The following is a 17,688-nucleotide window of genomic DNA, read 5'->3' on the forward strand; positions in this document are numbered from 1 at the left end:
CCTGCAGGAAATCAGAAGCGCCCCAGAGCAAGGCCTGCAGGGCGCTAACCTCTAGACCAGCCGCTCCGGAACCTCGGGACTCATCCAATGGACCAGAGACCGACCTGGCTCAGCTCCACCCAGGCCTTCCCAGCCAGTCAACAGCCATACTTCCGACACCATCGCGGCGGGACTCGGTTAGGTCAATGGCCGCGCTTCCGGCCCCACCCCTCCTCCCTCCCCACGCCTGACCAATGGCCTTGTGGCTGGCCCCGCCCCACTCCGCCCCTTCATCTGGGAGGGCTCTGTACAGTCGAACGCGGTCAACCTGTTGCCTAGTCTGGTTTCTTCTTGGTAAGTTCGCAGCCTGGGTGTGGGTCCTCAGTGCTCTGTGCTCACTGAGGTTGTTCAGGGAGGGGACCTTGGTCAGAGCCGAGTGCTCCTGGGATTTCGCAGGAGCGCCCCGGGCCTGGGCGCGCGGTGCCAGAGAAGATCCTGAACCGGATTAGGGGAGAATGCGGTATGCCCCATAGGGATTCGCGACCCCGGCAGTTCCTTGAACCGCATCCAGCACCTTTAGCAAGCAGGTAGGTGGTGCAGAGAGTTTGCCCAGGCTGGACAGAAAGAACCTCGGAGTGCCCCCTGCCTCTTCCAGGCCCTGGTGACTCGAGCGAGGCCTGGCCGCAAGCAACGACCTGTGGCAGCCGCGCCAGGGGGTAGGCCTGCCAGTCCCGGCTACGGCCTGATCCTGGATCTGGAGGTTGTAGGCAGTGACATCTGTTCAAAACAGCCTCTCTGCACTTGGAGACCTGAGTCCCGCCAGGAATCTAGCCTGAGGCCAGGAGACTTGTCTCTCGGGAGTGTGGATATTAATTTCCATGACCGGATCAGAAGCTCTGTGGAAGTCAGGTCGGAAGTTTTGCTGTATCCAGGACACCCCTGCCATCTCCCTTTCTCTGATATAAGAAAGAAGTTTGAGGAAAAGGATGAAAACAAGAGAAAGCAAAAAAAAAAAATGTTCTTTGGATACTGCGAAGCTTCAAAAACTTGAAGGGCATTCAGCCTCGATCTCAGAACTCAGGTGAATGTCAGTGAGGGCAGCATTAATTCCAGCTGTGTCTGAGAGACCTTTATGTCTTCAAAAAGCCTAAATGCTGCATCTTCTCAACCTGTAGTCTAATCCCCAGGCAATGACCTTGGCATAAAGATGGGTTTTGTGGCTTTTCTGCTGCAGGGACCTCTATGCTATTAGTCTGTGGCAACAAGTCGGGGGTACAAATTCCACAGTGCAGGTCAGCCGTGTAGCTTGGTATCACTTCCTCTCTTGTGATTGTGTCAAAGGATTTAAGTACAAGAACCCCAGACTGCTTCTGTTAACAGAAAACCCTCAAGAAATGAATAAATGTGAGCTTCCTCTGCTTCTGGTGGGGTTACATGCCACTCCCCACCCCTAATCTGCATTCAGTATTGTGGTTGGACTGCAGAAAATCACTAATTTGACTCCCTCGTCATATTTTTCTAGGTGACCTGGGAAAGGAGGAGGAAGGGTTTCACGTGGCTGGCCTCTACAGAGGTATCATTTTTCATCCCCTGAAGGCCCAACAGACCTCAATCTTATCTCCCTCATCTCCTGACCTTCTATCCGTAGCTCTTCATAAGCATGTAGCATTTGTTAGTTAGCTGTGCTAGAGTTAACATGGGCTGAGGTCTCTAGGCAGAACCAGTACCTAATCTGTGTGGCAGGGGCCTGCACCTGCAGCAACTGTAGATATTCTCTGCACTGTTTCCCAGAGGCCTATACTCCCCTTCCTTCTTCTCTCCTGAACAATATTCTTGGAACCCAACAACTTTTTAAACTTGTCAAAGTGGAGCTCTTTTCATGGCTTCTCACTGCCTTCCCTAATGTAGTAAATGGCACCTTCCTTGCCCCACCTCCCAAGAAGAAGCAATGTTTGATCCCCACCCACCTCCCATGTCCGAAGAGCACCAGGAATATAGCTGCTCATCCCCACCTCTGTTGCCATCCTGGCCACACCCACCCACCATCCTCCTCTCACTTGGCCGGGACTTGTCACCCTTTTTCCATCCTGGGCTTCCTGAAGACTTTAGAACCTCCAGAGAGTTCTGCAGTGCAAATTGGAGCCCTGGCTCGTCAGTGATTTCCCTGTTCCACACCGAGTAAAACCCAAATTCCTTCCCACAACACCTCCTGTGCTAGTGGCCTTTTGACCTTGACCTTTGTCCCACCCCTCAGCTTTAAACCACTTCACTCACTTAGTTTCTCTTCATTCCAAATTCCATCAGGTCTTAGGACTTGGGCATCTGCTTTGCCTTCTGCCCAAGACGCCAGTCTTTTCACAGTGGAAAATCATTCAGTCAGGCATTACCAATCAGGGGCCTTTCCTTGATCACCTCTGTTTAAGCAAGGAATTTGCTCCTGGATTCTGTCCCATTGTCTCCTTTTACTTTCTTCATAATCAGAATTACTCTCTGGACTTGTCATCTAATTATGCACTAATGGATCTGGTATCTGTTCCACACCAATAGTAGATAAATTGGATGTGGCATATCTTGTCTTTCTTCTCGATGATGTGGAGAACAACTGAGAGACAAGTGAACAAAACACGTGAATGCAGATGGTGGTGCTTCATACGTAATGCTTGCTTTTAAGGCACTTTGCTGTGTTTAAATGGTGGGATGGCTCAGTGGGTGAAAGTGCAAGCCTTATGACCGAGTTCTATCCCGGGAACCCATGGTGGAAGGAGGGAACCAAATCACGAAAGTCGTCCTCCGATTTCATGTGTGTGCTGTGACATGTGTGTGCACACATTCACACACCCATCATATACATACAATAATAAGTGAGTAAAAATATGAAAGTGGCATATTTTTAAAAAATTTAGGCTTAGAGGATCTGGAAAGAAGGCTTAGTGGGAAGGAGCACGGCTTGCTTTTCCAGAGGACCCAAGTGTGAGTCCCAGTACCCACGGGGCAGCTCACAACCATCTGTGAGTGCCCTCTGCTGGCCTCTGTGCACAGACATACATGTAGGCAAAACATTTGAGTACATAAAAATAGATAATAAACCTTGGGCCTAGAGAGATGGGTCAGTGGCAAGAGTACTGACTGCTTTTCCACAGGACCTGGGTTTGATTCCTAGCATCTACATGGCAACTTACAACTGTCTTAACTCTCGTTCCACAGCATCCGATGCCACCTTCCGGCCTCCATGGGCACCAAGCTCACAAGTGGTGTGTAAACATACAGGCAGGCAAAACACCTGTACACATAAATAATTTGAAAAAAATCTTTTTTAAAAAATATTTAAGCTTATATCTCTGAACTACTATGTTGTATAAGCTCCCTAAATCATTAAAAAATTTTAATTTATGTGCATGTCTGTGTGAATATATACCAAGTGTGTTCAGGCTACAAGAGGGTGTCCATCCCCTGGAGCTGGAATTACAGGTAGTTTCAAGCCACTAGCCGTGGGTGCTGGGAACCAAACTTGGGTCCCCTGGAAAAGCAGCAAGTAAGTGTTCTTTTCCACTAAACCCATCTAAAGGAGTAGTTCTTGTGATCCCACTGGGGGTCAAACAATCCTTTCACAGGGGTCATCTAAGACCATCAGAAAATTTACATTCTGGTTCATAACAGCAGCAAAATTGTAGTTATGAAGTAGCAACAAAATAACTGTATGGTTGGGGGTCACCACAACATGAGGAACTGTATTAAAGGGTCTCAGCAATAGGAAGGCTGAGGACACTGTTCTACCCCACCTCTTCACTAGTGCCCTTTTCCATTAACCATTAAACCAGCCCTCCAGCCCCTCCCCAAACCATTGTGTGGAAAAGGCTAGTAATTTACCCTGTGGCATAAAATGACTTCAGTGTGGTGGAACTCAGTTTTCTTCTTTTCTTTTCTTTCTTTCTTTTTTTTTTTTTTTCTATTTTTCAGAGCTGGGGGAACCCAGGGCCTTATGTTTGCTAGGCAAGCGCTCTACCACTGAGCTAAATCCCCAACCCCTCAGGTTTCTTCTATGAGAGCATATTATGTATATATGGCAAACATTAGTGGTGGGCTGACATCATCATCCAGAAACAACCTGATCTGAGAGTTCTTTACACTTCTAGTAGCTGGCAAGCCCTAATGGCAAGTGTTTTCTCCCTCTTCACAGTAGAATTATTCTACTATTATCATATGGACAGCTCTTGTTTGTTTGTTTTCAGTATACCCCAAAGAAGCAACATTTGTAGGTGACTCTTGTACTGTCCTACCTTAGAGGTAGGAGGGGATCCAGTACCTTTCACATCCTTAGCAGCTAAGGATACATGTGATACTTCTGTGTTAGAGGCAGCCACAGACCCTTTGTAACAATGATTAAACCCAACAAGCAGAAGTGGGTTCTAGATTGCTAGCTCTCTGCTCATTAGTTCACTTTTAAGGAAAACTTGAGAGCTTCTGGATACAATCAGTAACAATACAGGTTGTTTAAAGAACTGAAAGACTAGGATTGGGTCAGCAGTTAAGAGTGTGCTGCTGTTCCAGAGGACCAGAGTTCTGATCCCAGCACCCACATCTGGCAACTTACAACTGCCTGTTACTCCAGCTCCAGGGGTTCCAGTGCCCCCTTCTGGCCTCCACAGGCACCTTCACCCATGCACATATCCATGCTCATATACATAATTTTAAAAATTAAAGGGGTTGGGGATTTAGCTCAGTGGTAGAGCGCTTGCCTAGGAAGCGCAAGGCCCTGGGTTCGGTCCCCAGCTCCGGAAAAAAAAGAACCAAAAAAAAAAAAAAATTAATAAGAAATCTTTTAAAAGGAGAAAGAAGTAAAAGCTAAAGAAAACAGCGAAGATTCTAGAAGCCGAGAAAGAACTGTCTTCCTTTTCCTCCAGGCGTACCGCCAACTTGTTCTCCTGTCCATCTTTCTTCCAGTCCATCTCTCTCAGTCCATCCCACCCTCCCAGGGTTGGAGTCCCTCCAGAAGCTGAGCAGCCATGACATTTGCTGAGGAAAAGACCTATAAGTATATCCGCTACAACCACAGCAAGTTTTGCTGTGTTGATGTTCTGGAGATCCTGCCTCACCTGTCCTGCCTCACAACCAGTGACCAGGTGAGCGAGGGAAGCCACAGCTGGCCAGTGTACTGGGTATAGGGTTGTACAGTCCCAAGTTTCAGCCTGTCCTGGTCCTTCTCCCAAGTCAGGGCCAGGTCCTCCTTCCTGTCCTCTGAGGCTGCTGTCTGCCTTGCTTGTCTGACTTTTAGGTCAAGCATATGTCAAGCTGGCTTTTCTGACCTTGCTGAATTTCTTTCCTTTTATGTTGCACACAAGAACATGGCCCGAAGATCAGCAGGTTTCCTGGCTCTGACTCCCTATTTTCCAGAACTTTCTCTTTGCTTGTTCTGGGGTCCTAGTCCTGCTTGGTTTTGATTCATTCTCTCACAGGACCTTGGCATGGAGTCTGGAATGTCAGATCTGAGGACTTGGAGCCAGCAGAGTCTTGCACACTAAGACGTGCACTCAGAAGACAGTGAAGTGACAAAACTGGGTTTATGTTTTGGTTCTCTGGGTTCCTGTGCTCCCAGAGCTGCCTCTGTGTGTGCTCTTGGGGTCTCCTGTTCTAGGTGTCTCAGGACTACTATGCTTTCTTATGTTGTCTCTGGTGCAAATGCTGTTACAGTTCAGGGCTGGGCAGTTAGGAGAGTGTGCTGGCCTCCCCCTGTGTTGGACATTCTTCAAGACACCCAGGCATTTAGTTTGTAATAAACATTTCCTGTGGTTATCACTTGTTTTTCTCTTCTTCTCCTCGTCTTCCTCTTAATATTCTTCCAAGTCTTCCTCTTTCTCTTCCTCTTCCTCCCCTGCACTCCTTTACCTTCCTCTCCCTCCTTCTTCAAACGTCTTATTATGTATCACAGTCTGGTCTCAAACTTGTAATCCTCCTCCCTGGAAGTCAGGGAAGTCAGCCTCCCTGGTGTTGGGATGACAAGCTGATTGATCATTTTCAAGTGGGAATCCAGTGAATTAAAGGAATACTACAGCTGCTGTCAACTTCTAGAACTTCCCCAGTGTGCTCTTCCCCAGTGTGCTCGCCTGCCTTGCTTCCCTTTCTTGCCCCTTTCATAGCACTGTTGCTGGGCCCCTTCCCCACTCATCCAGACCCTCCTTGCTTTAAGGGCTGTGGGACTCAAGCTTTGCTCCCTCCCCAATGCTGCGTTGCTTCTGCTCACCCTGTCTCTTCATCTGCACAGTAGGGATGGTCATAGCATTTAATGGGACAATGCCCGCTAACACTGACGTGCCATAGCCTTTCCCACACCTCCCTTTATTGTTCATTGCTCCTCACACCATACTTGGGCTACCATTGTGGCCTTGTCCTGCCTCTCACCCAGTTTCAGACAGCTGCCTTCCTCCTGTGGCTTTCTTTGTGTCCCTTTTGTAGTAGTTCTCTGAGTAGAGAAAAGGCTAGGCCACTTGGCCTGAGTGGCTGTGCTGTCTTTCAGGATCGATTACGGGCTTCCTACAAGCAACAAGGAAACCAGGGCACACTCTGGGAACTCTTCAATACGCTCCAGCGTCGGCCTGGCTGGGTAGAGGTCTTCATCCAGGCACTGAGGATCTGTGAGCTGTCTGGGCTGGCTGAGCAAGTGACTCGAGTTTATCAGAGCTACCTGCCTCCTGGTGAGCATCCTACCCTAGCCTTCTTCCTGGGCCATTGCCTCTCCCTCTGGCCTGCAATCTCCCTCTTCCTTTACCCTTGGACCTCCTGCCTTTTGTCTCCATCACTCTCCATTGTAGGATATGCTTGAGTTTAGATCCAGCTGAGTCACTCACTAGCTATATGTTCCTTTGGCCCTATTCCTTAAGTTTTGAGTCTGTCACACTGGGGTGAGTGGCCACATCCCTCATGTGTGGCTGCACTTAGCTGGAGTTCCACATCTTCCCTATGCCCAGCACAAGGCACCTGCCATCGTGTTTGTGGCTCTGGTGTTTGTCTCCCTACCTGTTTCCATTCCTTCTGACTACGAGTGTAGAGTACAGAGTCTACACCCAGTCACTTTGCCCTACTCGCCATTTCTCTTCCCTGCCCCAAGGTTTCTCTGAGAATATCCTGGTTTCTAATGATAACGGCTGAACGTCTGGTTGCCCCGTCATTCCTCTCAATGTCACTGCCAAGTCATGTGACCAGAGGGAGTTTAGTGTTTGGGCCTGAAGAGAAGATCCGGGAAGAAAAACCAAGCCAATCTTGAACACATCATGTTTGCTTTTGTTTCTCTTTTCTTCCCTTCTTTCCATGTTGGTCTTTTTGTTTGTGGAAGCTACCAGTGCTCTCTCAAATAAGAAATGGCTATGGTAGAGTCAGAGATGGCCATGGCAGGGGTCATTTGGGGATGACAGCTGTGAGGAAAAAGCCTTGGGACAGCAGAGAGTGAGCACTGACAGTCTGGCTGTGAAAGCCTGTGCCCCTCCTCGCTCATTCTCCTTGCACCCTTTCCTGTTTTGCCCAGTTCTTCTTTCCCTCCTGTTCCCTCCCCAGTGATGGTTATCATGTCTAATGAATCCATCCCACATTGGGTCATGGAGTTACTGAAGGGAGACTAGATGCCCTAAAGCATCCAGGCCTCTTCTATTACCAAGCTTCCTCTGATTCTTTCTGGACATCACTCTGTCTTTGTATCTTAGGGGCCTCGCTCCACTCCCTAGACCCATTGCAGTCACCAAGAATTCCTACCACAGTTTCCGAACCTTCTGCATTTGCAGCACGCCACACCATCCCTGACAGTGGCTTCCAAGATAAACCAAGTTACCCTAAGCCTGTCCAGGACACCCAGCCACCAAAGTCCCCAGTAGAGGTAAGTCCTCATAATCTGTTTTAAGCTGCCTGCTTTTGTGTGCCTGTCTGCTCACTTCCGCCCACCCAGCCTTCCAGAAGCCCCTTCTACCTCCTGAAAATCATGCCTCATTTCTGCTAAGAATGCTGGGGTTCCCTAACTAGCTACCTAACTGCTGGCTAGACCTGTGGCCCCTTAGTGCACTGTTGAGGTCTTTGCAATGGTCATGTGACATGTTGAGCTGGGTAAAAAAGACTAGAGGGTAACCAGATTTGTATGTGAGAGAGGGGATATGAGGGCTCAAGAAGGGTGGGTAGTGACAGAGCTAATTATCAACAGTAAAATCAGGTATCAGGGGAAGATAACTAGTTTCACCGGGATGAAGTGAGTTAACCATGGGGTATAGAAGAAACCCTAGACCTAGACTATGGGTCTGAAGCCATAGGGTCTGTGCAGACTGCTTAAGAAAGGGCAGTGGTTACAGACACATGGGTAGGGAACTTCAGCAGTGCCTGGTTTTTTGTTTTGTTTTGTTTTGTTTTTTTTAATGCACTTGAAGTCATCCTGGGGACTGGGCTGCAGAGATGGCTCAGCGGTTAAGAGCACTGACTGCTCTTCCAGAGGTCCTGAGTTCAATTCCCAGCAACCACATGGTGGCTCACAACCATCTGTAATGAGATCTGATCCCCTCTTTTGGTGTGTCTGAAGACAGCTACAGTGTACTCATATATAATAAATAAATAAATCTTTAAAAAATATAGTTGTCCTGGGAGGCTGGGAATAGAGCTTTCAGTTGCTGGAGTGCTTGTATGGCATACACACATGCCTGAGTTCAGTTTCCAGCTCCATATAAATTGGGCATGATGACACACACCTATACGCCTGCCACTCAGGAGAGAGAGGCAGGTGAATCAGAAGCTCATAGTCATCCTTAGTAAGTTCAAGGCTAGGGTGAGATTCGTAAGGTCCTATCTCAAAACAAAACAAAAACAGCAACAACAAAACCAAATAGGTACTAGGGATGGAGACTTATATTAGGCAAGTATAATCGATGAGCTTCAGCCTCATATGTGAAGGCTTCCTGTAGCCTGAAGCCAAGCAAAGGCTCCGAGGAGCTTGTGCTCTTGAGCCCCATAAATATCTGCTGCCCTTTTTCAGCCCCAGGAGAAGCAATGGCTTTATGTTATTTCCTCTATTTCAGAATTCAGAGGAACCCCCACCGGCCAACTTCGGGGCCGTTCCAAGGATGTCGGGTGACTCTTTGATATCCTCACCTAACCCACCGGCCCTCAGCCCTCAGCCCTCCAGAGAGCATCCCGAGCAAGAACCCGAACTGGGGAGCCCCTCCACAGCAAGTATGTATAGAGTGTGGTATGAGAGGGTCTCCTGGACCGCTCACATGAAGGTTAGGGTTACAGTTACCACTTGGCCTTCCTTAGACAGGAGGCAGGGTAGAAATAAAAGGTATTCACTTCAAAGTGTGTGTGTGTGTGTGTGTGTGTGTGTGTGTGTGTGTGTGTGTGTGTGCGCGTGTGTGCGCGTGTGTGCGTGCGTGTGTGCGCTGTGTGCATACCTGCGTGTGTAGTAGTAGCAGCAGCAGCAGCTTAAAATGCAGTCATTCATTAGCACATGGCTCAGCTGGGTAGGTCTTCTGATCTTGCTGATTTTGTCTCGGGTGTTCCCTGACATATACATAATGTTCTACTACATCCATTGGCTGGTACTTCCTCATTCTCTCTTCCTCTAGCACAAAAACCCAACTCACGCATCTGGGTAAGGCTCTGGGTAAATAAAAGAGAGGCAGAGCTCTGAGCATAGGCTCAGTAATAAGGCAAGAGGTCTTATTACTCCTGCTCTGTTCTGTGGTCAAAACAAATGATAAGGCCAGCCCAGATTCTGAGATTTTTTTTTTACTAGATTCTGGTCAAATCACATTGGAGAGTGTGATTTTTGCCCTGTGGGTGTATAGTTTTTGTACCTTGCTGCATATGGGAGAGAGCTAGGGCTATTTCTGCACTCAGGTAGAAGGTAGTGATTGTCCAGGACCTGAAGACGGGAAGGACACCTTATGGGTAGCTAATGAGGGAGCTCTTAAACACTGCTCTTCACAAGGGGATTTCTGGTTCCCAGCTTTGGTGGTTTGAATGAAAATGGCTCCCTAGGCTTCTACATCTGGATACTTGGTTCCCAGTTGGTGGGACTGTTTAGAAAGAACTACGGGGTGTAGTCTTGTCAAAGAGGTGGGCTTGGAGGTTTCAAAAGCTCGTGACATTCCCAGATAGTGTGCTCTTACTTTTCGCTTTCGCTCGCTCTCTCTCTCTCTCTCTCTCTCTCTCTCTCTCTCTCTCTCTCTCTCTCTCTCTCTCTCTCTCTCCCTCCCCCCTACCCCGCTTCCAAGCCCACCCCCGCCTCATGCTTGTGGGTAAGATGTAAGGTCTCAGCTACTGCTCCAGTGCCTGCCTCCTTGCTGCCATGCTCCCTACTATAACGGTCATGGACTCTAACCCTCTGGAACGATGAGCCCCAAATTAAGTGATTTCTTATATAAGTTGTCTTGGTCACAGCAGTAGAAAAGTAACCAAGACACCAGAAAAATCACTAAAGTGGTTCAACCCCAGATAAGTCAGCCAGGGTTCAGAACCTGGTGTCCCCCTCAGGACTAGAGTTTGTCCACCCCGACTTCCAGGCTAGAGCGGCTCACCTCTACTTCCCAAATTGAGTTCTGTTTGCTCTGTTTGTTACTGGTGCCAGGTGAGCCCTCAGTGCCCTAGGATTGCCATGTGAACAGTTAAAGGTTAGAGGAAATCATCCCAGTGCCCCCAACTGCCTTCACAAATGGCACTTGATTGAAGCATGTCTGTAAGCACGGGCTCCGGGAGATTTTCTGTCAGGTTTAGGGAGAGACGTCAGACATCACTTCTGACTTTTGTCAGTGATGGCAAATATATCCTCAGAGTTCTGGGAAGAGTCTGTCGTCATCAGCTCTATGCACTGTAACTTCCTGCTACTTCTGTTTCCCCAAATCAAGCTCCCTTTCTGGGACTACTAGGTGCCTATCCTTGGGGACATATGCCTGTGGGTCAGTTGACTGGTGTTAGCGGTTCTATTGAGCCATCCTGCCACTGCTTGCCCTGATTCAGGATTGCTCCTGCTAGAAGGTAGTGAGGGACAGTAGTAAGAGGAATGTCTCAGGACATCTATGCTCATGCCCCAGGACAAGGTAGAAGGGGCCGAAGTGAGAGAAGAGGCAAGTACTTAGGGTAGAAGGAAAAGGAATAATTTATACCAAGGTTTAAGCTTTTAGGTGTGGATGAAGGTAGAGCCCATTTTACTTTGGTGATAGGACAGACTAGGGTTACAAGTTAAGGGCTGAGGGGCAAGAGTCTTTTCCATGGGAGGAGATTGGGAGGCAAGATGTGGAAGGGACCATGTGATCAAGGACATGGGGACCCTTCTCTAGCCCTTAAGTTAAAACCACCCTTTGGGTTTGTTTCTGCTTTTCTCTCCCCACCTGTAGATGTTGACTCTGTTCCCATAGCAACCTATGGACCTGTGTCTCCAACTGTTTCCTTCCAGCCCCTTCCACGTATTGCCCCGAGGACAAACCTCTCGCCTGGGGTCACAGTATCAGCTCTATCTGCCAAGACCACTTTGTCCTCCTCTTCTACTGGATCAACTTTTGCAAAGGGAGCAGGTGACCAGGCCAAGGCTGCCACCTGTGTCAGCACTAAAGAGGGAGTACCTACCAATTATGTGACTACCAGCTCAGTGCCTTCTATCAAACCAGTACCAGTAAATACCATGCCTTCCAAGTTGCCCATCAGTACAAAGTCCACTGCTGCAACGCCCTCTACTGTGCCCACTAATATAGCGCCATCAAAATTACCCATCAACTCAGTGTATATTGGCACAGTGCCATCCAAAGTGACTGCTAGTGTGGCCAAAGCAAGTGCCAGCACAATGCCACCTGAGAGGAACAACAAGCAAGCCAAGGTGAGTCCTTGTTCCTCCTAATAGTGGCTCAGGCTCCTTTGCCAAGACAGCTGGTCCTTGCCCTCAGACCCTTTTACTTCCTGTGCTGTCCCTGGTCTGTTTCTTCAAGGTGGTGGGACAGATGGGAAGCAGCCCCACCCAGCCCTTGCACCTTGCTTTCCAAGAGGAATGAGAGTCATGAGCACGTCTAAGCTCGGACTAAAGGGTGGGGCATGGGACTCCCCCACTGGCATGTCTGTCAACTCATTTGGAGCTTAAAGCCCCAGTGAAGGTCAGCAGTACCATTTTGTAGCTGGAGTAGTGGGGACTAAACGTGGTGGCTCGTGTGTCCTAGTGCCCTGTTCATTCAACAGTGTCCTCAAGCATCCTGCTTGTAGTAGCTTCTCCAACCTAGTGACCCCTATAGCCATTTTCCCCACGACCATACAACTGTCTACCTAAGGGAACCAAGTTTGTAAACCTCAGGATCTTGTGCCTGCCCTGTGGCTCTCAGGCCCAGATAGTACAAGATGGCTCACCCGCCAGCAAGGGCTCCCTCTTAGTGGAGCTCACAGCAGTTCCGTGAGTGGGAGAGGGCTGCCCTGGAGGGGTACTGCAGCATCTTGGTCACCTACTCAGCTGTGTCTTATCCCCAAGAGAGAGTAATTTCGGCTATTGTGGGATACTAGTTCAAGCCCTTGCCACACCCTGGGTTATCTCCTGTCACCTGAACCCTCTTTTTTTTTTTTTTTTTTTTTCCTTCTTTTTTTTTTCCGGAGCTGGGGACCAAACCAGGGCCTTGCGCTTGCTAGGCAAGCACTCTACCACTGAGCTAAATCCCCAACCCCTGAATCCCTCTTCTTATGTTTGCAGGAGACCCTGGAGGCTCCAGCAACCGTAGTCACCACTGGAAGCAGCCTGACCAGACCAGATATCAGTTCCAGGAGCTTGCACTCTGGGCCAGAGTTGAGCAAGCCAGGGGTGCTGGTGTCCCAGGTGGACAACGAGCCATTCTCAGCCTGCTCTGTGGACCTTGCCATCAGCCCTAGCACCTCCTTGGGCTCAGAACCCAACCATGGTCCAGAGGAGAATGAGTATTCATCCTTTCAAATCCAGGTGGATAAAAGTCCCAGTGTTGATCTGTTAGGAAGCCCTGAGCCACTAGCCACCCAGCAGTCCCCAGAAGAGGAAGAGCCTCTTGCCGGTTCAATGTCCTGGGCTAAGTGGCTGGGGGCCACCGGTGCACTCTTGGCTGCATTCCTGGCAGTGATTCTGTACCGTAGCAGGCACCTGGCCCAGTGAAGCCTCAGCTGTATGCCACACTCACTTGCTCAGTCCTGCCAAGCATGCCCTCTAGGCTTGGGGTGGTAGAGGCTGAGTCAGGGAAACTTAGATATGGCGAGGTCCACTGAGCTATCCAGGTACAGGTGGCTACCTGTACCCAGGCGCCATCACTATGGGGTGGGGGAAGAGACACTGCTTCTATCCTGGTTCATGTCGTCTTCTGGTCTTCAGCTTTTGGGGGCCCTGTATCCATTGCTTCTGATCTGCCCACAGGGCAGGGTAAGATTGCATGCTATGTGCTCCTAAGGAGGTATCCCCACCAGACTCATCCCTATTGGCCCAAGCCTGAAGATGAGGAGGCATCGCACTGTTGACAGTGCCCCTCCTCTCACCCAGGTCTCCTGAAACACAAGCGTAGAATAGTGATGAGTGCTCCCGTAGCATCCAATGCCTTCCACCAGCAGCCTGGCTGAGGCCTCGGCAGGAGCGCCTGGGAGCAGCAGAGCAGCTGGTCTCTTGGGAGCTTTGGGTGCTCTGCCCCTTTGGTCCCTTTCCCCAGCCAGACAGCCCTAAGGGTGGGCCTGGAGGTTCTCTGTGGACTCCGAAAGCCAGAAGCAGCTGCCAGGCCCGAGAAAGCCCCTGGGAGCCTTGCTCCAGCCTCCTTATCCCAGCTCTTCACTTCTCCCCTCCTGGTCTCCATTCTCTTTGACCTCCTACACTGGATGACAAGATACCTAGTGGGCAGAGCTCAGGCTGGGCTTGGATCAGTTCCACCCTTTCTCTGCCTTTAGCAGATGTTTAGCTTCTCTAGTCTTCCTCCCAGTGTGGACAGTGGGTAGCACTTCCTTTTACTGGGCTCCTCTGAGTTTGAAGGATAGAGATATTTACCTAGTGCCTATCCCCGAGGGTGTGAGCACAAGTTCTTGCCGTCCTGCCCAAGCTGGTTGAGCTAAGGTGAGAGCATGAGAGACAGAGTGCACAGTGGTAATAGCACAGTCTTTAAGAGAGCAGCCTTCACCTCCATCATGCTTTTGTCTCCTCCCTGGTCAGGTGTAGACCTTACCTCTGTGCCTCACTTTTCTCACCTGTGAGATGGGGTGAATATGCATATATATGCTAATATATTCTAGTTTTATTGGGATAATTAAAAGAGTTTATCTGTACAAATCTTGTGTGTTCCAAATTTCTTAAAGGTTGGATACATGTTATCACCACCCCACCCTAGACTGTTTCTCTGTGTAGTCCTGGCTGTCCTAGAATTCACTCTGTAGACCAGGCTGGCCACAAACTCAGAGATCCACCTGTTTGTTTCAAGTGCTAGGATGAAGGGCATGGGCCACCACCATCTGACACATCATCACTTTTAAAGAAAAGGTACCTCGGTGAAAGATAGGTCTTAGCACATTCTTCCCTTCTCTGTGAGAGATAGGTCTTAGCACATTCTTCCCTTCTCTGTGAGAGAGAGGTCTTAGCACATTCTTCCCTTCTCAGTGGGCAGGAAGTCTAGTTATTCCTATAGCAGAAATACAGTTAGGCTTAGGCTGGCTGTGCTCATGCCTTTAATCAGCACTCAGGAGGCAGAGGCAGGCAGATCTCTGAGTGAGTTCAAGACCAGCCTGGTCTACACAGCTCCAGGCCAGCCAGTCTCCAGACAGTGAAATACAATGATGTATATTGAGACTATCCTCAGGGGCTCTCTCAGGGTGCCCTTTGCTGGACAAGGGATAAGCGTATAGCCACCTCTATCTCTGGGCCCTATTGTGGACAAACCTTAGAGAAATCAGGGGTTGCTATTGCAATCTTCCCTACATGCCCTAATTACCTATACTTAACTTCAAGGCTCACTTCAACCTGTGTCATGAATCTAGGTGTAACCTGTCCCCAAGTTGTCTACACAACTTCTATCACCTTTGTTTCTGACAAACCCTGGACTTTGTACCCTCTCCCAGAGCCATGCTGGCCATGCTGGTGGACAGTTGTGCATGGACTAGTTTTAGTGTTACTATTCTAGTGTAGCTTTGAAAGACTAATCTCAATAATACAGTATGTAGCCCTACAGAGGTTACCCAGATGGCGAGAGTTCAAGCACTGGTCACTAGGCATCTCTTAGGTCAAGAATGTGTGGGAAGTATCTATCAAAGGCCTTCCCTGCACTTTGCATATTTTGGTGACCAGGCCAGCATTCAATGACACCTTTGTCTCAGCTAGATGCTTCGATGCTACCTTCAGGAAGAGGGAGGTTTTGGTCGTGTCAGCTCCCAGGAGTCCAATGTCTGTGTGTTGCTTTCAGCCGCAGTGGGGTTCACAGCCTGGTAGGAGGGAGAGTTGGAGCAGGTCTGGACAAGGTGAACCAGAACCCAGGAATGGAAGGAGCATGTCTACCCACAGAAGGCATCTAGGTACACATACCTGCGGACTTGAGGAAACAAGGTTTTCCTTTAAGATGATCACTGTTGGCTGGAGGAACCCTCTGCCCACCTTTCTCTGGTGAAGAATTCCCAGAAGCCCAAGAACTCTGTTCTATCCCTGGCAAATCCCAGTGGGCCCTGCTGTGATTGGATTTGGTACAGTGCAACTCCTTCACTTCCTTTCCCTTGTTAGATGCCCTCATTTATGGGACTCTTTGTCAGAGATGAAAGAGACATGGGTACACTCCATTACATCAGGGAGCTGTGTCTTATCATGACACCTCAGGCCTGGCAACCTTTTCTAGCAGGGCAGAAACTCCCATGCAGGCAAGATTCAAATAGCATGACTCATTATATCACCTAGGAATAAAATCACGTCCATCCTAAGGTCCATAGTGTCCATAGATGTCTATTATAGAGGTGAGCGCTGACATTCTCCCCTCACCCCCCGCCCCTGCCAAAGGAGAATCTGTTGGCCGGGACAACATGTGAAATGAGATATTTTTTACACCAAAAGATCTATCAACTACTCTAATAGTAAAGTAAGACTCTATAATTAGTACAGTCTCAGGGATGACATAACCACGTGATTATAATCATTGTGTATGTGCCCAAAGTCAGAACCCTCAGGCTGGGTGTGATGGGGTAGGGGGTATGGATCTTTAATTTCAGTCCTTAAGAACTCCATTGATTTGGTAGGCATTGAATATTTATTAAAGGCCATGTTCAAGGGTGCATTCAGCTAGCCGAGAACCACATGTGATACGTGGCAATAAGATTTCATATTATTGGCTTGTTTGTTTGTTTTGTTTGGTATTTTAAGACAGGGTCTCTCTACATAACCCTGGTGTTCTGAAACTCACTATGTAGACCAAGCTGATTCAAACTCACAGAGATCTGCCTGTTTCTGCCTCTGGAGTGCTGGGATTAAAGGCAGGGGCTTTATCATTTTCTTTCTTTACTGTTCTAAGAGTCACCCCTCGTATTACTGTCTCTAATACAAAAGGGTCTAAGGAAGTGTCCGTGGGCACGAGGGCAATGCCAGAGGAGGAAAGTTTGTTTGGATATGCTACATACCCTTAGTTATTATAGTGACTAAGCGAGGCATGGTGGTGTACCATGCTCATAATCCTGGTACTTGGGAGGCCAAAGCATGAGAATTGCTGCAAGTTTAGAACCAAGGGCCCATATCAAAGTGATAATTTTACAATAACTGTGATGGTTAATCTTCATGGTCAGTTTGACTGGATTTAGAATCACCATAGGAAACTTGCTTCTGGATGTGACTGGGGAGATGTCTCCGGAAGGGCTTGCTGCCACCATTTATTTCCCTGCTATGATGGACTGTCCTCGGACTCTGACTGCGAGCCATCCTTCTTAAGTTGCTTTTGTGAGAGACGTTTTATCATATTGATGAGAAAAGTAATTTAACTTATGGGGGAGCTTACAAGAGGTTAAGATCATATAACATAAAACAACTGGCACTCATAGTTTTGGGGAGGATATAAGTTGGTATTGTGGTTTGAATGTGTATTTCCCCTCCTCAAATTCATAGACTGAAACCCAGTACCAAGGTCATGGTGTTAGGATGTGGACCGTTGGGATGAGGCTCGATCATGGTGGTGCCACACTTCTGAATGGAACTCACTCTTTCATAAAGAGGCTTGAAGGCCAGTGAGATGGCTCAGCAGGTAAAGGCCATTTGCCACCAAACCCAGTGACCTGAATTTGATCCCCAGGACTCATATGGTAGAGGGAGGGAGCCAACTTCTCTGATCTTCACACATGCACTGTCAGACATGCACAAGTACACTATAATTTAAAAAAAAAAGTATGAAGCCCTTCTTTCCTTCTGCTCTGTAAGGTAGCAAGGAGAAAGTATGTTATCTTGGATGTGGAGAGCAAGCTGAATTTGCTGGTGCCTAGATCTTGGTTTCCCAACCTCCAATAATGTCAGAAATTAATTTCTGTTGTTTATACACTGTCTAGTCCAAGGTCCTTGTTGATAACAGTGCAAGCAGACTAAGACAGTTGATGTGACCCTGTTGGAGATCTGGGGTTACCCTACGGGTCAGCAGTTCAATCTTTTGGCATGCTCATGACAGAAGTAAGGACTCATGTTCAAGAAATGTAAATGACTCTAACCATCACAGTAGCTATAACATCCCCGAACTGGATACGACCCCAAATGGTTATCCACAGTAA

General features: G+C 48.5%; 1 protein-coding gene across 1 annotated transcript; it reads left to right on the forward strand.

Moving 5' to 3' along the window:
- Positions 1-339: 339 nt before the first annotated feature.
- Mavs (mitochondrial antiviral signaling protein) lies at positions 340-14,242 on the forward strand. Its single transcript, XM_032904240.1, has 7 exons — positions 340-566; positions 4,921-5,099; positions 6,491-6,668; positions 7,671-7,840; positions 9,021-9,174; positions 11,337-11,812; positions 12,665-14,242. The coding sequence occupies exons 2-7, from the start codon at positions 4,983-4,985 to the stop codon at positions 13,091-13,093; spliced, it is 1,524 nt and encodes a 507-aa protein (XP_032760131.1). The 5' UTR covers positions 340-566; positions 4,921-4,982; the 3' UTR covers positions 13,094-14,242.
- The last annotated feature ends 3,446 nt before the right edge of the window (positions 14,243-17,688 follow it).

The sequence above is a fragment of the Rattus rattus genome, chromosome 5, assembly GCF_011064425.1.
Source record: "Rattus rattus isolate New Zealand chromosome 5, Rrattus_CSIRO_v1, whole genome shotgun sequence".
Classification (NCBI taxonomy): Eukaryota; Metazoa; Chordata; class Mammalia; order Rodentia; family Muridae; genus Rattus; species Rattus rattus.